This window comes from Mesoplodon densirostris, chromosome 7 (assembly GCF_025265405.1).
Source record: "Mesoplodon densirostris isolate mMesDen1 chromosome 7, mMesDen1 primary haplotype, whole genome shotgun sequence".
In the NCBI taxonomy this organism is placed as follows: domain Eukaryota; kingdom Metazoa; phylum Chordata; class Mammalia; order Artiodactyla; family Ziphiidae; genus Mesoplodon; species Mesoplodon densirostris.
Window position 1 is genome coordinate 60,945,887 of NC_082667.1, and position 21,221 is coordinate 60,967,107.

General features: G+C 49.5%; 2 protein-coding genes and 1 long non-coding RNA gene across 3 annotated transcripts in view; 1 reads left to right on the top strand and 2 right to left on the bottom strand.

The window, feature by feature from the left end:
- Positions 1 to 21,221, top strand: part of LOC132494329 (uncharacterized) — a 72,496-nt gene that overhangs the window by 23,935 nt on the left and 27,340 nt on the right. The gene's annotated exons all lie outside the window — the stretch shown is intronic.
- Positions 687 to 3,792, bottom strand: LOC132493542 (folate receptor alpha-like). Its single transcript, XM_060104210.1, has 4 exons — positions 3,643 to 3,792; positions 2,020 to 2,208; positions 1,125 to 1,260; positions 687 to 967 (listed from the first exon to the last, which is right to left on the bottom strand). Exons 1-4 carry the CDS (start codon positions 3,790 to 3,792, stop codon positions 687 to 689), a joined length of 756 nt encoding a protein of 251 aa, XP_059960193.1.
- LOC132493553 (folate receptor alpha) lies at positions 10,449 to 14,652 on the bottom strand. Its single transcript, XM_060104230.1, has 4 exons — positions 14,491 to 14,652; positions 11,224 to 11,412; positions 10,893 to 11,028; positions 10,449 to 10,735 (listed from the first exon to the last, which is right to left on the bottom strand). The coding sequence occupies exons 1-4, from the start codon at positions 14,650 to 14,652 to the stop codon at positions 10,449 to 10,451; spliced, it is 774 nt and encodes a 257-aa protein (XP_059960213.1).

The window sequence follows — 21,221 nt, forward strand, 5'->3', positions numbered from 1 at the left end:
ACAAAGTCTTGCCCATGTACATATATTCTCATATTTTCATTTTAAAACATCTTGTTTTATATCATTCTCAATCAAATGTTTTTAAAATCAAATGTTTGCTTCTGCAAAATAAGAAAATAGACTTGAAGATCTGAGCATTTTTCAAAAAAAAAAAAAAAAAAAAAAAGATGCATTTGGGACGGTGCCCGGCAGATAGCGCTTTGGGGTATTATCTGTTAGGGGGTTAGAGCTCCTGTGGCTACCCTTCACTTCTTCCCAGCCAGCCATCCAGAACATGCTGGACACTCCTATTCCCTATTGGAGAGCTGAGCACAGGGCAGAACAGTTAACCCTGGGAGGCTTGGGTCCAATTCAAATGATAAAATCCTGGGCCTGGCTCTAGACCAGAGCTGTAGTGAAAAATGAAATTGAAAGATATGACTGTGTCCCAGCTTGGAAGAATAGTTAAGTTATCTGGCAAGTTCATAGCAAGTATCAGAGCTGGGAACTGACCAAGTCTAACTAGCTTCAATCAGTGGGAACTGGGAAGCACAAGTCACATTTCCATTCACACTCAAATAACTTACACATGTGGGGTGTCTGGTTTTATTCAAACAGAGTTCCCACCAAGAAACAGAAACTGACTAATTGGGAGCTGTGGCTCTTAACAGGGCAGGAATGTCCAGGTATCAGAAAATAAAAGGAGCTCAGTTGAGCAGCCAGAGCAACATTAGGACCAGGCCGAAACGCAGAGGCCAGGCCTCATGGAGCCCAGCCCCACTCATGGTCTCAGCATAGAACCTCGCCACCTCCTCGTTGGGGTTGCCCTGGGCCGGGTCGAACCATATCTGGATGCAGCGGCCGCTGCCCCGGCCATAGTTGCTGACTGTGTAGGAGTGACTCCAGATTTCATCGCACAGAGCAGCAGGCGTGGGGAAGTAGAAGTCAAAGCGGTGGCAGGCAGCTCTCACTGGGCACTGGTTATACCCTGTGGGGAGGATGGAAGACCTGTAGCCACTGGGTCCAGAACCATCTCTTGTTCCACCAGCCCCACAGCCTCAAATCTGCGTATACTCGTTCCACACACCCCCTCCATCTCCAAACCCCTCCCTCCCCCCCGCCCCCGCCCCTGCCCAGTCCCTCACCTGAGGTCCAGTTCCAGCCCTTGTGCCAGTTGCTCTTGCAGGTGTAGGAGGTGCGGCAGTCTTCCCACCAGCTCTGACAGTCCTCTTTGCACAGGGGCACGTTCAGGACCCTCTCTTTGCGCCAGCTCTGGTTCACCTGGGGGGAGAGGGGGGAGGGAGGGCTCCAGTCAGCCAGGGATCTCAGCTGCTACAGCCTTGATGGGGTCCAGGGCTGGGGGAGGGGGCGGTGCCTCTACTGTTACCAAACTCCGGTTCCGCTGTTCTCTGCTCAAAAGCCCATAATCGAGAGGCGAGAGGCCAGTGTCAGTAGAAAGGAAAGTTGCTTTAATCAGAAAAGCCGGCAATCTGGGGAGAAGGTGAACTCATGTCCCGAGACCAACTCCGAAGATTCTGCTCAGCCATGACAGTTTTTAAAGGGAAAAAGGGGAAAGAATCTCAGTGAATCATCAAGGCAGGAGGTTGGATTCTGCATCATTCTCCATTGTGTGCAGACTGGCTGACTCTCTCTTCAGATATTATCTTGCCCAAGTGATCTGCCTGCAGGATTGCTAAGGGAGCTGTTGGAGGTAGAGGGCTAGTCATTTTTTAACTACTTAATTCTTCATTCTTACTTCTTTTAATCTAGGAAAAGAACCAACAGGTTAGGCAAGGCATAGTGTCTATTCAGGAGAGCATAAGTCAGGAGTTAGGTTAAATTGCCTGGTGATCTCATTCCTATAATTAGGCTCCTTTAAGTTTAGAGGGGAACAGAAATGGGCAAACAGGAAAGGGGCAAAAGAGCTGCGTTCACTACCACCCTCCAGAGTCCAGAGTTCCTGGACCATGCCCTCCCTGCAAGTGGCCAGTGGGCCCTGCCCTCTGCTGAGGTTCATGTCTGTGGGGATGGTGCCCATACCTCCTGGATCCAGGGCCCCAAGTTAGGTGAGCACTCGTAGAGGCAGGTGTCCTGAATGAAGTGGCGCTTGCAGGAGGGCTCCATCTTGCCACAGTGATCCCAGTTGAATCTGTACAGGTAGGAAATATCCTTATGGGCTTCTTGGCTGGTGTTAGTGGAGCAGCAGGCGTTCTTTTTCCAGGGACTGCACTGGGAGGGGAAGACACGGGTCTAAGTCCTTGACCTACCATGGCCATCTCCTCCAGATTCTGGTTCCTCTGCCTCGGGTAGGTCACCCAGAGGAACCCTCGCTGGGGAGCCTGCCTCTAAGCCTGGCCTTGAGGAGCCCTCATTTTGGGGTAGAGGAAATAATAATACTGACTTTTAACTCTCATACCCAGCATAACCAGAATATTCATATGCATAGCCTCTCCCCTTTTAGTCCTTGATTCCCCAACACAGTCTTCAGGGAAACACTTGCTACTGGGGGGCATTCTTTGGGGGAGAAGGCTTTCCAAGACTGTGGAATCCTAGGAGGGAGCCTCACCCAGAGATGCAGTCATCACAACATTCATTAATTCAAGTCTTTATTGAGCTCCTACTTATTCTAACCCAGGCATTTTTCTAGAAACTGGCAACACAAGGAAAACTTAATCACTGGATAATTGCTTTGGGAAAAAACAAAGCAGGAGAGGAATGGGAAATTGTTTTCTAGAAGAGTAAGATTAAGCCTCTTTCAGAAAGTGAGAAAGACCTGGAGGTAAGGAAGCAAGTTAAATAAACTGCAACCCCAGAATAGTTCTAATTACAGAAATACTCAGTACATTCTTATTGAATGAATGAAAACCCATGGCCTAGAATTTAGTATAAAAGCACAATATTAAGATGTGCACTTTAAAAAAATATATAGGCTGAAGAGGGTAAAGTCAAGGCTGCTGCAAGTATCCAAGTAGTACCACCACTTGTCAGGCTGCACTGGCAGCTAGGGGCTCAATGATGCAAAACAAGCACAAACAGCGGGACTGTGATCATTATCTGCTGATGAGATAAATATGAACATTTACATATTGAAATGCATATGTAATATGTTTTGGATTTTTTCTTTACAGTTGTGACATCACATTGACTTTTTTTTTTTAAACATTTAGATAGGTTCAGGAGATTGAAGGGATTGTGGCAAAGTCATTGTCATAGGAAGGAGACCTCAGGTCCAATAGGGTTGAGAGCCCCAGAGGACATGTTTGCCTCGCACCCAGCCTCACTGTGAGAGACCCTCTTTTCCTGAGCTGTTTGGGGCTGGCAGAAAAGAAGCCACCACATGCAGTGTGCTCTTTCTCCTCTCAGATCCTTGGAGGGGTTAGCCCCAGTCTAAACTCAGAAATCAAAATCAACCCCCCAGACAGGTCTCTCCAGGCTCTTCTCCAGGCCTGCTTCCTGATTTTAGTAACACGGAAACCCAACAACCAAGAAGCTGAGCTCTTGGCATTGCCTGACAACACTGGGCACACAGTATGTGTTAAAAAGTCGCCCATAAACCAGTGCAAACTGAAGACCTGCTCAGGCGGCCTCCCTGCCTCCACCAAGGAGGTAGGCAGACGTTCCCTGAGGCAGCTCTTCCCCAACCCAGACCACTTCTCGGCCCACCTGCTCATGTAGCTTGTCCTCGGGACCTGGCTTTTCCTTATGGTGCTTGGCATTCATGCAGACATTGAGAAGCTCAGTCCTGGGTCGGGCTGTCCATACGGCAGCCACCCCTACCAAAAGGAACAGTAGCCACGTTGTCTTCCAGGCCATGCTTGTCCCTGAAGAAATAACTGTGGTCAAAGGCAGCAAGGAATGTGAGAATGCGGGAATGCAGAGGTGGGTCCTCAAGGTGTTAATAACAGTTTTAGGTGGGTGGAGCCTAGGGCGGATCACACTGACACCCTAGTCTTGCCAGCCTCAGGGAGGGTTGGGTCTGGGACACTACCTGGCTGGGATCTCCCTGGCTTCTTCTTTTTTTTTGCGGTACGCAGGCCTCTCACGGTTGTGCCCTCTCCCGTTGTGGAGCCTGTTCTGGACGCGCAGGCTCACGGGCCCAGCCGCTCCGCAGCATGTGGGATCCTCCCGGACCGAGGCACGAACCCGTGTCCCCTGCATCAGCAGGCAGACTCTCAACCACTGTGCCACCAGGGAAGCCCATCCCTGGCTTCTTTACACGGTCATGAGGATCAAGTGCAACTAAGGGATGGAGTTTGGGCAAAATGCAGAAATAGCCAGGAGATTGCCATAGGTTCCCAATCCCTTGTTCGAAATCCTTGGAAGCAAATGTTTCAGAGCTTAAAACTTTTCAGATTTGGTTGACTGAAAAAAACATACAATGTAAGAGCTCTGAGTTGAGTTTACTCAGTGTCTATAGCCCAGGAGACTACTCTGCAAAACTGTTCTGAAGAGGTGAAGGGGGAGATCAGTACATATGTGATTTCGGCCAAGGGGTATGTGCAGTCAAGCACACATCTCGGTAGAAGGTTGCTGCTAGTCGCAAGGAACAGACACCTTAGTTAATGGTTTTAGTGCTTTTCTAGATATGAGAAGATGCAAGAATTTGTGTTCATAAAATTTTTTCCTAAAAATATCTAACCATCCGAAAGGCCCGTTCTGCCAATTTTCCTAGAGCACAGAGTGCCTTGTCCCTGATCTCCACCCTGAATTTCTTTTATTGTGTGTTAGGTCAGCGACTGCAGTCACTAATGACTTAATCCTTATAGAACCTGGGTGGCAGAGTGACATTATTTAGTTGGCAATTTTATCAAAGGTCATACAAAATAAGATAATACAATTTACAGGTAGTCAATGATCAAGCACACATTCTGTGGGGAAGAAAATAGGTATACTGGTGGAATAAGTAAAAACTATTATTAACCTCACATTAATTTTCAGGTCAGATTTTTTTAAAATTTATTTATTTATGGCTAGTTTGGTTCTTTGTTGCCGTACGCGGCTTTCTCTAGTTGTGGAGAGCGGGGGCCACTCCTCGCTGCAGTAGGTGGGCTTCTCATTGCGGTGGCCTCTCCCATTGCGGAGCACGGGCTCCAGGCGCACGGGCTCAGCAGTTGTGGCTCGCGGGCTCCAGAGCACAGGCTCAGTACCTGTGGCGCACAGGCCTAGGTGCCCTGTGGCACGTGGGATCTTCCCGGACCAGGGCTCAAACCCGTGTCCCCTGCACCGGCAGGCGGATTCTCAACCAGTGCGCCACCAGGGAAGCCCTCAGGTCAGATTTTGACACCAAATGACTTTGTGTAAAAGTTTATCTTAGTTTTGGAACTCCAGATGCAGATCAATGTTTTAAAAAAAAAAAAAAAGCCCTGCTTCCAGCCCTTTCCAGCCTCATTATTTGGCCTCTCCCAGAGACCCTGTGACCTGGAGAATGTCACAGGGCAGAGGCTTGGGGGTGGACATGGGCAGCCAAACAGCCCACCCCTGGGGCCTAGGGAGGCTCCTGAACCCCTGCCACAGAGCTGGCCTCTCCTTGGCCTTCATAGCATCTCAATCCCCTGACCTCTGACGCTGAGCTTTGGGAGATGCCTGTTCCCTCACGCCGCTGGTCAGAAGGTGCCTGGTTCTTCTAAAACACTCAGAATTCATTTCTTACAGCTCCTAAAGCTTATGCATCCTCCCTGCTCACAAAGTTGCCTCACCGCCACATTGCCCCCATCTTCTGCAAAACTCCAGCATCTTGCCTGGGCCTCCTGGATGGGGCCTGAACTGGGTGGACTCCAGGCTGACTCTGCCCAGCAGAGCTCAGGGAAACCTGGGATTATATTCCCACTTAGCTCTCCTCACTTCACACCCTTCCACAATCCATTATCCTGCTACACTGTTTATTCCAGTGTTCATTCATTTGCTAATTCATTCATTCCAGGACCCAATCATCTCTCCATTGATCCCCTCACTCCCTGATCTCCAAGAGCACAGGACAAATCTGTACTCTTGGAAATGCCCGGTGATTCAGGATCAGGCTCCTTTGGGGAAACAAAGTCTAGCAGTTTAGAGCACAGGGTTCCAGATCTGCCTGTCCATGATCCCAGCTCTCACACTTCCCCTGCTGCTTGACCTTGGGAGAAAATAACTCACATTATCTTGAGGCTTAGTTTCCTCACCTGAGGATTAAATGTAGGGGGGAAAGCCCTAAGAGATACTAGCCAACTGGGCACGGATTGAGGAATCAGTTGGGCATGGGTTGAGGAACGTGTCCCAAGTCACACAGTAGGGACCACCCAAGTCCAGCTCAGGACCCTCAAGTCCAGAGCTCCTTCAGCTTTTGTCCCCTGCTCTTTCCCTGTGCTGAGGCTCCCATAGGGGTAACTGACACAGAGTACTGGGGGAGTACTGGGAGGGCTGAGAAAACCCTTTCCCCAGGTCCCGCTGGATCCCACTCAGTCAGTCGGTGTTTTTTCTTGCTGTGGCTGCTTTCTAGAGCCAGAGCTCTATTCCCCTCCATGCCACCTACGTCACTCTGCAAGCCCCTCCCCCCTCCTAGTCTCAGCTTCAGATCTGGGTCCAGCTCAGACCCCACCACCACCACCAATCACCATCCTCAACACCGCCACCCCTCCCCCCAGGGTCCCAGACTTGAAGCTCTGAGAACTCAGTGCTGTGCTGAAAGGCAAGAGTCCTGGGTTCTGCTAACTTGTAGTTTAACCTTGGGCAGGCCCTGTCTCTGCTTCTGGATTCTCTGCCTTTAGGCAGTGGATCCTCCCAGTTCAAATCCTTTAATACTTGCTGGGAGTGCCCTAGGGTGTGTTGCTCTGAGAGGGGGTGCAGAGTGGCATACCTGGGAGAAGAGGTGGCCCTCGGTCTGGCTCAGGCTTCTGCTCTGCTCTGCTGTCCCCTTGCCTCACTCTAGGGGACAGAAGGGGCTTAGTGGCCTAGGAGACGGGCAGTGGGAATGTGGCCCAGGAGAGGCACTTAGGATAGGGCGAAGGCCACCCAGGAGTTAATTATTGCACGTGGGCTCCAGCAAGGCCTCCATGGAAGGGTGGTGGGTGGGAGGGACTGGATTAATAGTGTAGGCCTGAGGCCAGTCCGCAAGCCCCACTTATTCCATTTTCTCCCCTAAATTCAGGTCTGAGAAAACCTTGCAGCCTGAGTTGCTGGGATCATTTAAAGAAATTTGCTCCACTTCTAACATCCTCATCCTGTTATACCGACAAAGAGAATGAGACCCAGAGAATCAGGACAGAGCTCATTGCAGGGCAAGGGCTGGAGCTCGGGCTTCCCAGCTCCCAGGCAGCTGTAGAGAGTATGGAGCTCCCATATCCCCAATGTATAGAGCCACCAACTCTTCAACCTCAGCAGCCTCAGGCATCGCCCACCTCCAGCTATAAAATCACAGATGTTCAGATTACCAGAGCCTCACTTGTTCCAAGGCCCCAGCTCCCCTCCCTTCCCCCACTCCCCTACCCACTCACACACAAGTCTCTTTTCTCCAGCAGCTAAGAGTCTGCTCTAATGTAGACTCCTCCCACCACTCCTACCCCAGCCAGGGACAGAAGCCTTTCTTTTTTCACCCTCTGAGGCCAGGCTGGTACCACTGGTGGAGAAAGGGAAGAGGGGAGGAGCAAATTTGGGCCGGAGGGAATGTTGAGCTCTGTTTTGTCGAGGTGCCTGTGTGCAACACGGCAGGGAGGTGGTGGTAGAGGTGAAAGCCCGGGGAAGGGTCCAGGTTGGATGTGGGAGCCATCAGCCTATGATGGCAGCAGAAGTTTAAGGAAGATTGGGGCCTCACTATCCTTGGAAAGGCCACAGATCTGAGCCCATGGAGCAGGGGGTGGGGCTGGGAGCCAGAGGAGGCAGCTGGATCACTGGAGGTGAATCAGCCAAGAAGGAAAGCCCTAAAGAGCCTGCAAAGAAATTGACTCCAGTGGGGGGGGGGGTTGGAGAAATCAACTCCCAGGAGACCCCCAGCTTGTGCCCTGCTTTCCCTCTCCCTCGGAGTGAGCCATACTTGACTCCTATGATAACCTGGGAGGGTTAAGCCCTCTGAAGACCTGAGCAGGTAGAGGGCTGCTAAAACCCCCAGACCTCCCTCCAGGCTTTACCAGCCCAGCTCAGCCTTCTCCTAATTGGAGCATGCCCAGGTGTCTAGGAATGCCCAAAAACATTCCTCTAGATGCTCTTCTAGATGGGACTTGCCCCTGTCCCCCATCCTCCACCCCTGCGCCAGGAGCTGATCATAAACTGGGCTTTATAGTTCCCCCACTGCAGGAGTGATGTTTGGCCTCCGAGACCTCAGGGGTTCAGAAGAAGTGACCAGCAAGTGGGAAGTGAGTTGGAGGTGGAGTTCTAATCCGTGAGGAGTCCCTGCCCTTGTTGAGCCTCATGCCGGGCTCTGAATCTGAAGCCTCAGTGCTCAGGCCACCTGGGCAACAGGGAGGGATACAGTCAAGCATCCACTGTGGAGCCGATCCCGAGACTATCTGCCCGGACTGGAAGCTTAATACCAGCCAAGTTAGCCATTGGCATCCTTGTGGACCCCGATCTGAAGGCTGCCCTGTGACTTGACAAAGATGAAAGGAAGGTCTTTGGCCCTGCATGGATGGGAGCTCTGGGCTGCAGGGAGTAGGGATGGGAGAAACTGGGGCTTTTCCTGAGTGCCAGCCCATGGCACATGCAGTCGCTTATCACCCATCCTCACAGCTGCGAAAACTGCGGTTCCCAGGCAGCAAAGAGGGGCTAGAGCTGAGTCTGATTCCAAGCCTGGCTTCTTTCACAAAGAAAGGAGAGAGCACCGTGAGGGCATCAGAGTCTTGAGGGTTGCAGATCCAGTGTTTCTTCTCTGGCCTCATTTCCTGCCCTTGCCCTCTTAACTTCTGTCTTAGCCACCTAGAAATTCTGCTGTGCTTCTCTCACCTCCAAGCCTTTGCACTTCCTGAACCCTCTCCATGGAATGCCATTCCTCCACCTAGTCGGCTTGGCAAACATTATGCTTTGGAAGCCTTCCCTAACCTTTCTGGGCTTCCACGGAACTACGCCACACTCTGTGCTCCCCTGGAGCAAACCCTCAGCTCACTGTTCTAAGAGTTACTGGTTCTCACATCTGTCTGCCCCCACCAGACAGTGCAAGGGACTCAATTCCCTTCCTGTCGGCCGACACCGGCAGATTGGGTGTTCAGAAGGCATCTACTGACTGACAGAATGAGTCCATGGATCCCTAAGCACCTCCTCTGTGCTAGACACCGACCCAGGCCCAGAGGATCTGGCACAAAATGTCATAGACATGGCCCCTGCTTTCAGGTGTGTGTGTTTTGTTAGGGAAAAGTCAGACAGTAAACACAGTGGATGGATATCTGTACAAGAGGACTTCTTTTGGTTGAGTGGTCAGAAGTCATTTTAGTGGGGAATTAATTGTAGGTTGAAATCTAAGTGGCTACGAGGAGCCAGCCTGCAGAGTATAAAAGAGCATTCCAGGAACCCAGAGAGGGAATATTTGGAGTAAAAGAACCTCCCTCTCTCAAATATCCATCAGTAGGTGACTGAGTTAAATGTGATCTATACACAGAACGGAATATTGCCCAGCAATGGAAAAGAATGAATTAGATCTTTGTAGATCAATATGGAAAGACCTCAGAAACTGTGTTCTCATGGTAAGAAACATGGCAAGTGAAAACTCCACTGAGATGCCCTTTATCCCACCTATCAGTTTAGCAGAAAATCAGCTTAGCAGAAAATTCAAAGTTTAATGCTATACTGTGTTGACCAGATTGTGGGGAAACAAGGCTAGTGGGGGCCACAAGGATATAACCCCTGTAAAATTGTAACTATCAAAATTATAAATCCAAATACTCCTTGACCCAGCAATCCCTCTTCTGGAATTCAATGCTATAGCATTCTACTATGTGCATGATTTTTCACTGTAGAATTGTCATTTTTAAAAAATGGAGACAATGCAAGTGTTCATCATGGGGATCTGCCCACTAATATATCCATCCCAGCCCACGTCTAGTAAGGGAAGGAAAGGGAAAGAAACTTTCAGAAGCCTGGTAACTCATCTACCAATCTCTCCCCAGCTTCCCTCCACTAATTCCCTTGTTCCCTTGTGGTACAGGAGGGGGCATGAGGGGGAAGGCTGGTGCAGAAGTAAGAGCCCGAGGCTAAGGGATCAACTTCCACCCCCTACTTGCTGCTGAACTTCAAGTTAGTCCCAGTCCCTCTTTGGGCCTCTCAAGAGGAATGATGAAGCAATGAGGCATGCCCCTACCCCCAACCCACTCATCCCCAAATTATTTATAAGGCACAGGACACACATAGATATATCTATTAGAATAGGCTGTCAGAGGATCCCTGTAGGACCTTGGATCAGGAACCAATGACCAGGGTATTGTGAGTCCTCATCTGAGAGAGTGGAGGTGGGCTGAGCTGAGGTTGGGTGCAGGCAAGGAAGGTATCCAGGTGTCAGCAGTGGAAACAGCTTAGCCAAGGAACCAGCGTTGCAGTATCTGGGTCAGGTTGAGCAGGAGAGGTCCAATCGCCTGCGGCATGGCCCCAGAATTTGTGGTCTCAGCATAGAACCTTGCCACCTCCTCGTTAGGGTTGCACTGGGCCGGGTCGAACCACATCTGGATGCAGCGGCCGCTGCCCCGGCCATAGTTGCTGACTTTGTAGGAGTGACTCCAGATTTCATCGCACAGAGCAGCAGGCGTGGGGAAGTAGAAGTCAAAGCGGTGGCAGGCAGCTCTCACTGGGCACTGGTTATACCCTGTGGGGAGGATGGAAGACCTGTAGCCACTGGGTCCAGAACCATCTCTTGTTCCACCAGCCCCACAGCCTCAAATCTGCGTATACTCGTTCCACACACCCCCTCCATCTCCAAACCCCTCCCTCCCCCCCGCCCCCGCCCCTGCCCAGTCCCTCACCTGAGGTCCAGTTCCAGCCCTTGTGCCAGTTGCTCTTGCAGGTGTAGGAGGTGCGGCAGTCTTCCCACCAGCTCTGACAGTCCTCTTTGCACAGGGGCACGTTCAGGACCCTCTCTTTGCGCCAGCTCTGGTTCACCTGGGGGGAGAGGGGGGAGGGAGGGCTCCAGTCAGCCAGGGATCTCAGCTGCTACATGATGGGGTCCAGGGCTGGGGGAGGGGGCGGTGCCTCTTCCGCCCTCAGTCCAGAATTCCTGGACCACGCCCTCCCTGCAAGTGGCCAGTGGGCCGTGCCCTCTGCTGAGGTTCATGTCTGTGGGGATGGTGCCCGTACCTTCTGGATCCAGGGCCCCAGGTTAGGTGAGCACTCATAGAGGCAGGTGTCCTGAATGAAGTGGCGCTTGCAGACGGGCTCCATCTTGCCACAGTGGTCCCAGTTGAATCTGTACAGGTAGGAAATATCCTTATGGGCTTCTTGGCTGGTGTTGACGGAGCAGCAGGCGTTCTTCTTCCAGGGACTGCACTGGGAGGGGAAGACACGGGACTAAGTCCTTGACCCACCATGGCCATCTCCTTCACATTCTGGTTCCTCTGACTTGGGTAGGTCACCCAGAGGAACCCTCACTGGGGAGGCTGCCTCTAAGCCTGGCCTTGAGGAGCCCTCTTTGTGGGGTAGAGGCAATAATAGTATTGACTTTTTTTTTTTTTTTTGCGGTACGCGGGCCTCTCACTGCTGTGGCCTCTCCCGTTGCGGAGCACAGGCTCCGGATGCGCAGGCTCAGCGTCCATGGCTCACGGGCCCAGCCGCTCCGCGGCATGTGGGATCTTCCCGGACCGGGGCACGAACCCGTGTCCCCTGCATCGGCAGGTGGACTCTCAACCACTGCGCCACCAGGGAAGCCCAATAGTATTGACTTTTAACAGAAAGTAACACAGGGGATGTGGGAGACCTGGAGAACCATCGTCTGGGGGAGCAGTTATTATTTGTACATGTCTAAGCGGTTTACAAAGTTATTTCACGTTATCTGGGATGTTTAGATGACTCATTTTGCACTGAGACAGTATGAACTGAGTGCAGGCAGTGTGCTGGGTGCTGCGAATACTGTAATGAACAAAATAGATCAAATCTCTGCCCTCCTTGCGCTATTGTTTTAGTTAGGGCTGGGGAGGGGGGAGACAACGAACACTGGGGGCACTGAAAATAGCAGACGCAAAGTCCCTGAGGCTTTTGCACTTTATCTTCTCAATCACCCAGTTATTGAGTAAAAGGTCGTTACTCCGATTTTTACAGAGCTTAAGTAAGCTGCACCCCTTGTGGATGGTAAGGTTAGGGTTTTACCTCAGGACAGAGAGGAGAGGGAGGAGCCTGGTCGCGGGTTGCGGTGAGGGGTGGAGGGGAAGGGGGCCAGTCTGGCTCTCTCAGGGTCTGGAACCCCAGGTGAGGGGACTCCTGGTAGGTCTTAAAAGCAGCGGGGCACAGAGGGGCAATGACCACATATAGGCCTGAACTTGGGCCTGACTAAACATGGGAGGCAATCCTAGAAAGGTGAATTCAAGGCAGGTAAGATGGTAGAAGTGGTGGAGATTTCTCTTTAGAAATTGCTGTAGGCTGGGAGTCAAGAGCTGAGCAATCACGAGCCAGTTGCTTAAAATGTCTGAGATGAACTCTAGCATCCAGGCTCAAGTGAGAAGGGAGATGTGACAGGTCTGGACACTCAGGAGAAACTAAGGAAAATCCCTGAGGGTGGATCCAAACCAACCCCTCTCCAATAACCCAGCCCACGCCTGGGGCTGCTGCCGCAGAACCTGCTTCCAGGCCTCCCCAGCTTCGTGCATGCAATTCCTTAGGTGCCCAACTCTTGGTCGCCCTGCAAGACCCCATGCACCTCATCCCCGACCTGCCAGCCAGGGTCAGTGGTTTCTGCCTCCAAAAGAGTTAGTTAATATAATGAAAAGCGGGGAATTCCCTGGCGGTCCAGTGGTTAGGACTCCGCGCTTTCACTGCCAAGGACATGGGTTCAATCCCTGGTCGGGGAACTAAGATCCTGTAAGCTGCGCTACACGGCCAATAAATAAATTAATTGACTAGATTAAATATAATGAAAAGCACTTCCTGGCCTATGCTAGAGACTCAGCAAAACCAGCCACTCCCATATAGCCTGCATCCCTCAGAATTAAAATCACCTGACTCCCTCCAAGGTCTGTGTCTGCATCATTTCTTGGCAAAGAGGAAGTTCTGCTTAGCGTTCTTTAAAGCAACCTTTAGAACTTAAAAAGTTTTGGGAATTCCCTGGCGTTCCAGTGGTTAGGACCCTGCGCTTTCACTGCCGAGGGCCCAGGTTTGATCCCTGATCAGGGAACTAAGATCCTACAAGCCGCATGGTATGGCAAAAAAAAAAAAAAAAAAAAAAAAAAAAAATTCCTAAAAAGAACTTTAAAAGTTCTAAAAATGCAGTGATGGGTATGGGCTTTCAGTTTGGGAGGATGAAAAAGTTCTGGAGATGGATGGTGGTGATGTTTGTACAACAATGTGAATCTACCTAATGCTACAGAACTGTACGCTTAGAAATGCTTAAACAGCAAATTTTATGTTATGGATATTTTACTACACACACATGCACACACACACAGAGCAAATGAACTGTTGGAAATGACTCGGAGGTAATGGGCTGCTGGGCTTCCCTCTTTTCACTTGGAGCCCCTGGAAGCAGTCCATGCCAGTCTTTCCCTGGGAACACCCCAGCCCTCCAGCAGTGTGAAGCCTTGTAGGGAGCAGAGAGGGTGACCGGAAGGAATGAGATATCGGCATCTCTCATGAGCCTGGAGTTCAACTTCAAGCTCAGATTCTCTGAGCTGCTTCAGGAGCCTTCCCTATGAAACGGGGACTCAGGCCTCACCTCGCCTACTCTGCGTGCAGCAGTATCCTTGGCTCTGGCCACACTAGACTTGCCACCGCTTGTGCTGTCACCCTCCAACCCGTGTACATGCTGTCCTCTGCTAGGCTGCCTTTTCCTTCTTTGTCTTCCTGGAAAACTCTGGCTCATCCTCCAAGGCCAAGGCCAATGGTCCCTTTGCTTGGAAGTCTTCCCAGCATATCTGATTTGTCACTGTCTCTTCAGGATGTAATGGGGGTGGGGACCTGGCCTGTTTGTAGTTATTTGTCACATCGTGACCATGAGGGACCTGTCTCTTCTACCTTGATTTTGAGTTCCATGGGCTGGCACATAATGAAGGTTGGGAAAGGTTCCACCAGTCCCTCTCCCGGCACCTGCTAATGACTGGCTTCTCAGTTCCCACATGTACCTGTGCCCTCTCTGGGCCTATTTCCTCATTTGTATAAGTAGAGACCACCATCCACCTACCAAGGAGGCCTTTTGGACATATTCACGACAAGGTGTGAGGAAAACACTTGGCCCATAGAGGGTGCTAGATAAATAGTCAGCCCAGTATTGTAGTGGCCTCCTGAGAGAGGGTCCACCAGGACCACCTCAGCCCCCCTCCTGCCTCCATCACTTGCCAAAGCTGATCTTCCCATCTCCCTAACTTCTCCCCTTTTTGGGGTCAGCCGTCTCCCCTGCCCCAGACCCCACTCCATCCTCACCTGGTCATGTAGCTTGTCCTCAGGGCCTGGCTTTGTCTTGTGGTGTTTGGCGTTCATGCAGACGTTGACCAGGTCTGTCCTGGCCTGTGGAGTCCTGGGCTGGGCACCCCATGCAGCAGCCACCAAAGCCAGAAGCAGCAACTGTGTCATCCGCCAGGCCATGTCCACCCACTTCTACCAGAAAGCCACCGTAAGACTCTTGGTCAGATTTCCTGTCTCCCCCGCAAGCCCAGATCTTGGGGCCTCCCCACCCAGCTTACCCCACAGCACAGATGAGCCAAGTGATGAACGGACTGGCGAGGTCTGGGCCAGATGGTAGGAATCCACCCCCACCTGAGGACTTTTTAACACTAGCTTGCTCTGTGACGTGGAGGGAACCACCACCCCTCTCTAGACATCCCCTTCCGGATTTTGCCAACCAGTATTTCACCCACAATCAGAGGGTCCTGCATAAGAGGAACCACGGGGCGTGATCTGCTGATGGGGTTGGGGAGTGAGAGGAGGGGCGCCAGACAGGCTCTGCTTCTGCTTCCTCAGCCCATTCCCACTAGCCCAAAGCAGTCTAGGTTTAGGCGCCCAGAGATTGCCCGTGGGGCAGACAGGAAAGCTGACCCGGGGCCAGATGGAGGCCACTGAGCCATTCAGTTCTTGCTTCAGGTCCTGGACCATGTGCCAGGGGAGCCGGGAGTAGGGGCAGGGCTATGTGGAAAGCCAGTGAGACTGCAGGCCCAGAGAGCTAAATAAACCCCAGGTCATTGCACCGCGGCAACCCTCTCCAACCCCCACGGACGGGTCTTGGGAAGTTCCCTGGGCAGAGTCAGGCCTAGACCTGGGGGAAGGCCAAGAGGTAAGGGGAGTGTGTAGGAGAAGCTGAGCCCGAGTAGTGGGTGGTGGGGCACCAGAGGAAAAATCTGAGAGAAACCAGCCTCCCAGGGTACCGGGGAGCTCCCACCTTGCCTCTCCCCTCCTGCCTTTCCTCCCCGTCCTGCCCTTACCTCTGCCCTCAGTCCACCTGGGATGGTAGAGTGTCTCCCCACCTCCCCACACTTTTTTATAAGCCCGTCCTGACTGCTTGATCAGCCTCTCTGTCAAGGAAGGCTGGAGGCTTTGTCTAGGAAACAGCTTAATGGTCTTTCAGTTAGGGGCCAGTTAAACAAATTATGGTACATACACGCAATGAGATTTAACCTGGTGAAAAAGAATAAGAAAGCTCTTGATGTACAAATATGGAAAAATTTCCAAGTATATTGTTAAGTGAAAGAAGAAAGGTGTATACACTTACGGTCAATTAAACTACAACAAAGGAGTCAAGAGCATACAATGGAGAAAAGACAGTCTCTTCAATAAGTGGTGCTGGGAAAACTGGACAGTTACATGTAAGAGAATGAAGTGAGAACATTCTCTAACACTATATACAAAAATAAACGCAAAATGGATTAAAGACCTAAATGTAAGACTGGAAACCATAAAATTCCTAGAAGAAAACATAGGCGTAACACTCTGACATAAATCGCAGCAGTATTTTTTTGGATCTGTCTCCTAAAGCAAAGGAAATAAAAGCAAAAATAAACAAATGGGACCTAATTATATTTAAAAGCTTTTGCACAGCAAAGGAAACCATCGGCAAAACGACAAGAAAACCTACTAAGGGAATTCCCTGGCAGTCCAGTGGTTTATGACTTTGCACTTCCATTGCAAGGGGGCATGGGTTCCATCCCTGGTTGGGGAACTAAGATCCCGAAAGCTGTGTGGTGCCACCAGAAAAAAAAAAAAAAAAGGCAACCTACTGAATGGGAGAAGAGATTTGCAAATGATATGGCCGATAAGGATTTAATACCCAAAATATATAAATATCTCCTACAACTGGACACCAAAACAAACAACCTGATTTAAAAATGGGCAAAGACCTCAACAGATATTTTTTCAAAGAAAACATGCAGATGGCCAACAGTCACATGAAAAGATGCTCAACATCGTTAATCATCAGGAAAATGCAAATCAGAACCACAATGAGATATCACCTCACACTTGCCAGGTTGGCTATCATCAAAAAGAACACAAATAACAAACGTTGGTGAGGATGTGGTGAAAAGGGAACCCTCATACACTGTTGGTGGGAACGTAAATTGGTGGGGCCACTGTGGAAAACTGTATGGATGTTTCTCAAAAAACTAAAAATAGGTCTTCCCTGGTGGCGCAGTGGTTGAGAGTCCGCCTGCCAATGCAGGGGACATGGGTTCGTGCCCCGGTCCGAGAAGATCCCACATGCCGCGGAGCGGCTGGGTCCGTGAGCCATGGCCACTGAGCCTGTGCGTCCAGAACCTGTGCTCTGCAACGGGAGAGGCCACAACAGTGAGAGGCCCGCGTACCGCAAAAAACAACAACAACAACAAAAAAAAACTAAAAATAGAACTACCATATGACCCATCAATTCCACTCCTGGATGTACATCCAAAAAAACAGAAACATTAATTTAAAAAGATACATGCACCCCAATGTTCATAGCAACATTGTTTACAATTGCCAAGATATGGAAGCAGCCTTAGTGTTCATCAACAAATGAGTGGGTAAAGAAGATGTGTATGCACACATGCACACACACACACTGGAATACAACTCAGCCATAAAAAAGAATGAAATTTTGCCATTTGTAACAACATGGATGGACTTGAAGGGTATTATGCTGAGTGAAATAAGTCAGACAGAGAAGGACAAATACTGTATGATATCACTTATATGTGGAATATAAAAAATACAACAGGGAATTCCCTGGCAGTCCAGTGGTTAAGACTCCATGCTTATACTACAGGGGGCAAGGGTTCGGTCCCTGGTTGGGGAACTAAGATCCAACATCCCACATACCTCAGGGCACAGCCAAAAAAAACTTTTTTTTAATAAAATAAAAATACAACAAACTAGTGAATATAACAAAAAAGAAACAGACTCACAGATATAGAAAACAAGCTAGTGGTTACCAGTGAGGAGAGAGAAGGGGGGAGGGGCAACATTGGGGTAGGGGCTTAAGAGGTACAAACTTTTATGTGTGAAATAAGCTACAAGGATATATTGTACGGCATAGGAAATATCGCCAATATTTTATAATAGCTATAAATGGAGTATAACCTTTAAAAATTGTGAATCACTGTATTGTACACCTGTAACATATAATATTGTATATCAACTATACTTCAATTAAAAAAAAAAAGAAAGGTGCAGAAAGGTGACAATAGAATGCAATCTTTTGTGTAAAAAAGGAGGAGGGAGGGCTTCCCTGGTGGCACAGTGGTTGAGAGTCCGCCTGCCGATGCAGGGGACACGGGTTCGTGCCCCGGTCCGGGAAGATCCCACATGCCGCGGAGCGGCTGGGCCCATGAGCTGTGGCCACTGAGCCTGCGCATCCGGAGCCTGTGCTCCGCAACGGGAGAGGCCACAACAGTGAGAGGCCCACGTACCGCAAAAAAAAAAAAAAAAAAAAAAAGGAGGAGGGAGAATATATGTGTTTGCATAAGAAGACTTTGGAGGGAGTTCCCTCATGGCCTAGTGGTTAGGATACCGGGCTTTCACTGCCATGGCCCGGGTTCAGTCCCTGATTGGGGAACTGAGATCATGCAAGATGCACAGCACAGCCAAAAAAAAAAAAAGAGAAATTCTATGCATTTATGCCACACATATGCACATTTTTATGCACAAATGATGGCATACTGTTCTATGCTTTCCATTTTTGGATACTTTTATTATACATTTATGCTTTTTTTTTTTTTTTTTTTGTGGTATGCGGGCCTCTCACTGTTGTGGCCTCCCCCGCTGCGGAGCACAGGCTCCGGACGCGCAGGCTCAGCGGCCATGGCTCACGGGCCCAGCCGCTCCGCGGCATATGGGATCCTCCCAGACCGGGGCACGAACCCGTATCCCCTGCATCGGCAGGCGGACTCTCAACCACTTGCGCCACCAGGGAGGCCCTACATTTATGCTTTTCACAAAAGAAACAAAAACCTCATGAAATCAAGTTATCCACACTTATACACTAGAGTATTATTGTCACATTTGATAGCATAACCTTCAAGTTATTTCTTTGTGCTTTGTACGGTCTGAAATTCATTCAAATGCTCTCTGTGGCAAAAAATCCTTTCATTAACCATTATAACAAAAAGTTAAAAAGGAAAAGTTCACTTTTGCAAGCTAAAATTGCTTGATTCTCAGTCTTCATTTCTCAAACATTATTGCAGACAATAAAACTGCTACCTCACTTGGGAAGACAAATGGTACTACTCTTGTTTGTTTGTTTGTTTGATTATTTTTGGCTGCGTTGGGTCTTCATTGCTGCACGCAGGCTTTCTATAGTTGCAACGAGCGGGGGCTACTCTTTGTTGCGGTGTGAGGGCTTCTCATTGCGGTGGCTTCTCTTGTTGTGGAGCAACACGGGCTCTAGGCACACAGGCTTCAGTAGTTGTGGCTCACGGGCTCTAGAACGCACGCAGGCTCAGTAGTTGCGGCACACAGGCTTAGGTGCTCCGCGGCATGTGGGATCTTCCCGGACCAGGGCTTGAACCCGTGTCCCCTGCATTGGCAGGCAGATCCTTAACCACTGCGCCACCAGGGAAGCCCCTTGTTTTTTTTTTTAGTAATGTATATTGATATTTTCCCATTATGATTTGGGGAAAACCTCCAAATCCTGTCATTGCTTACTCAGATAGTAGAATGCCTCTCCAGGGGGCAGGGTCTGTGGTTTCAGTCTGTTCTCAGTACATGGTCCTGCTACAGGTAAGTCTGAGGTGACAAGGTCAGTGTCCAGTTATGAGGTGCTCACCTTGGCCCATCTGCCTGGCCAGGGCTCCATCAGTGCTGAGTGCTGGACCACAGTCAGCAGTCCCCTGCCCTCCTTCCATTGTACCAGCCTGTGATCTTCAGTGTGTTCCTGGTCTTCATATCTTCAGTTTCTAAATAGGGACGTGTATATCTATCTGTCTTCCTTCTCTTAGGAGTAGTTTGAAAGTATTATTTGTGGCCTACTAAACATTAATGTACATAATCACACTAGTTGTCATATACTGAGAACTACTTTATACCAATTAGCATAAAAGAGGCTTTACTTACACTGTTGTGTCTTGTAATCCTCACAACACCCTGCAAAGTTGACATTATTCCCAACATAAGGATGAGGAAATTGAGGCTCTGGGAACTAGCTGAATTCCCAAACAGCTAGAAAGTAGAGGAGTCAGGATTCAACCCAAATGGGTTTAATTGCAAAGCCCATGCGTTTTCACTGTAATACCATCTCCAGATCAAACGTTTTATTTTCCTACCCTACCTACAGGAAATTTAGCTGAGAAACCACAGCCTTTGTTTACTTTTTAGAACAATCTTTAGAGCCTGTCTCTCTCTTAGATTTTTTTTTTTTTTTTTTTTTTTTTTTTTTTGGCCACACCTTGAGCGGCATGCGGGATCCTTGTTCCCTGACCAGGGATCGAACCCAGGCCCCTGCAGTGGAAGCGCAGAGTCTTAACCACTGGGCCGCCAGGGAAGTCCCTGTTCTGCAACTTTTTATGTCTATATGAAGGGGAAAGTGCTATACCTTTAAAGGTCAGAGCCTCCAGAATGAGCTATCATGTATATTTCAGGCCATAGGCAACGTTCTTTACAAAGGGGAAGAGCCAGCATGAGTAAGCATGGGCAATAGAGCACAAGGGTTCGAGCTAAAGGAAGAGATCCGACATGTAGTCAGGTTTGCTCTTGTCTGTTATAAGAACTGTGAGAAATAAATTTTGGTTGTTTAAGCCCCCCAATCTATGGTATTCTGTTACAGCAACCCAAATTGACCAAGACAGGGACTGGCAGCTTCTACTTCCTGTATTTTGGAATACTAGCTCTTAGATCCCAGAGACACCAGGTAAGAAGACTGACTATCCTACAGGAGAGGCCACATTGAGAAGCCCAGGGACTACATAGAGAGGAGGGGGCCGCAGTTGAGGCCTGCCTTCCAGCAATTCTTGCCCAAGTGCCAAGCACATGAATAAAATCATCTTGGATGCTCAGGACCAGCTCAGACACAAGCTGAATACCACCAAGTGACCCCAGTCACTGCAACGTGGAGCAGAAGGATTATCCTGCTGAGTCCTACACAAATTCCTGACTCACAGAATCTTGAAATATTATAAAATAGCTATTATTTTCTTTCTTTCTTTTTTTTTTTTTTGCGGTACGCGGGCCTCTCACTGTTGTGGCCTCTCCCGTTGCAGAGCACAGGCTCCGGACGCGCAGGCTCAGTGGCCATGGCTCACAGGCCCAGCCACTCCGCGGCATGTGGGATCTTCCCGGACCGGGGCACGAACCCATGTCCCCTGCATCGGCAGGCGGACTCTCAACCACTGCGCCACCAGGGAAGCCCTAAAACAGCTATTATTTCAAACCACTAAGCATATTTTTTTAATCTTTATATTTTATAATAATCTTTGACTTACAGAAAAATTGCAGAAGTAGTACTGTTCCCGTATACTTTTCATCCAGTTTCCCCAAATGTTAAGATATAACCAGAGTACAATCATAAGAAATCAGGAAATTGGCTTTGATTTAATTCTATTAATTCATTTATAAACTTCATTTCATCTTTGCCAGTTTTTGCACCAATGTCCCTTCTCTGGTCCAGGATCCAATCAATCTATGAATCCAGATTGCATTTAATTGTCCTGTCTCTTTATTCTCCTCCAATCTATGACAGTTCCTCAAACTGTCTT

What these genes read in the sequence shown, in the direction of transcription:
- LOC132493542 (XM_060104210.1), bottom strand. Translation starts at nt 3,792, where the DNA reads ATGGCCTGGAAGACAACGTGGCTACTGTTCCTTTTGGTAGGGGTGGCT. An exon ending in TGGGGCCCTGGATCCAGGAG is followed by an intron (nt 1,261 to 2,019) that starts GTATGGGCACCA and finishes CTCTCCCCCCAG; the next exon opens with GTGAACCAGAGCTGGCGCAA. An exon ending in GGGCTGGAACTGGACCTCAG is followed by an intron (nt 968 to 1,124) that starts GTGAGGGACTGG and finishes TCCTCCCCACAG; the next exon opens with GGTATAACCAGTGCCCAGTG.
- LOC132493553 (XM_060104230.1), bottom strand. Translation starts at nt 14,652, where the DNA reads ATGGCCTGGCGGATGACACAGTTGCTGCTTCTGGCTTTGGTGGCTGCT. An exon ending in AGGACAAGCTACATGACCAG is followed by an intron (nt 11,413 to 14,490) that starts GTGAGGATGGAG and finishes TTCCCCTCCCAG; the next exon opens with TGCAGTCCCTGGAAGAAGAA. An exon ending in GGGCTGGAACTGGACCTCAG is followed by an intron (nt 10,736 to 10,892) that starts GTGAGGGACTGG and finishes TCCTCCCCACAG; the next exon opens with GGTATAACCAGTGCCCAGTG.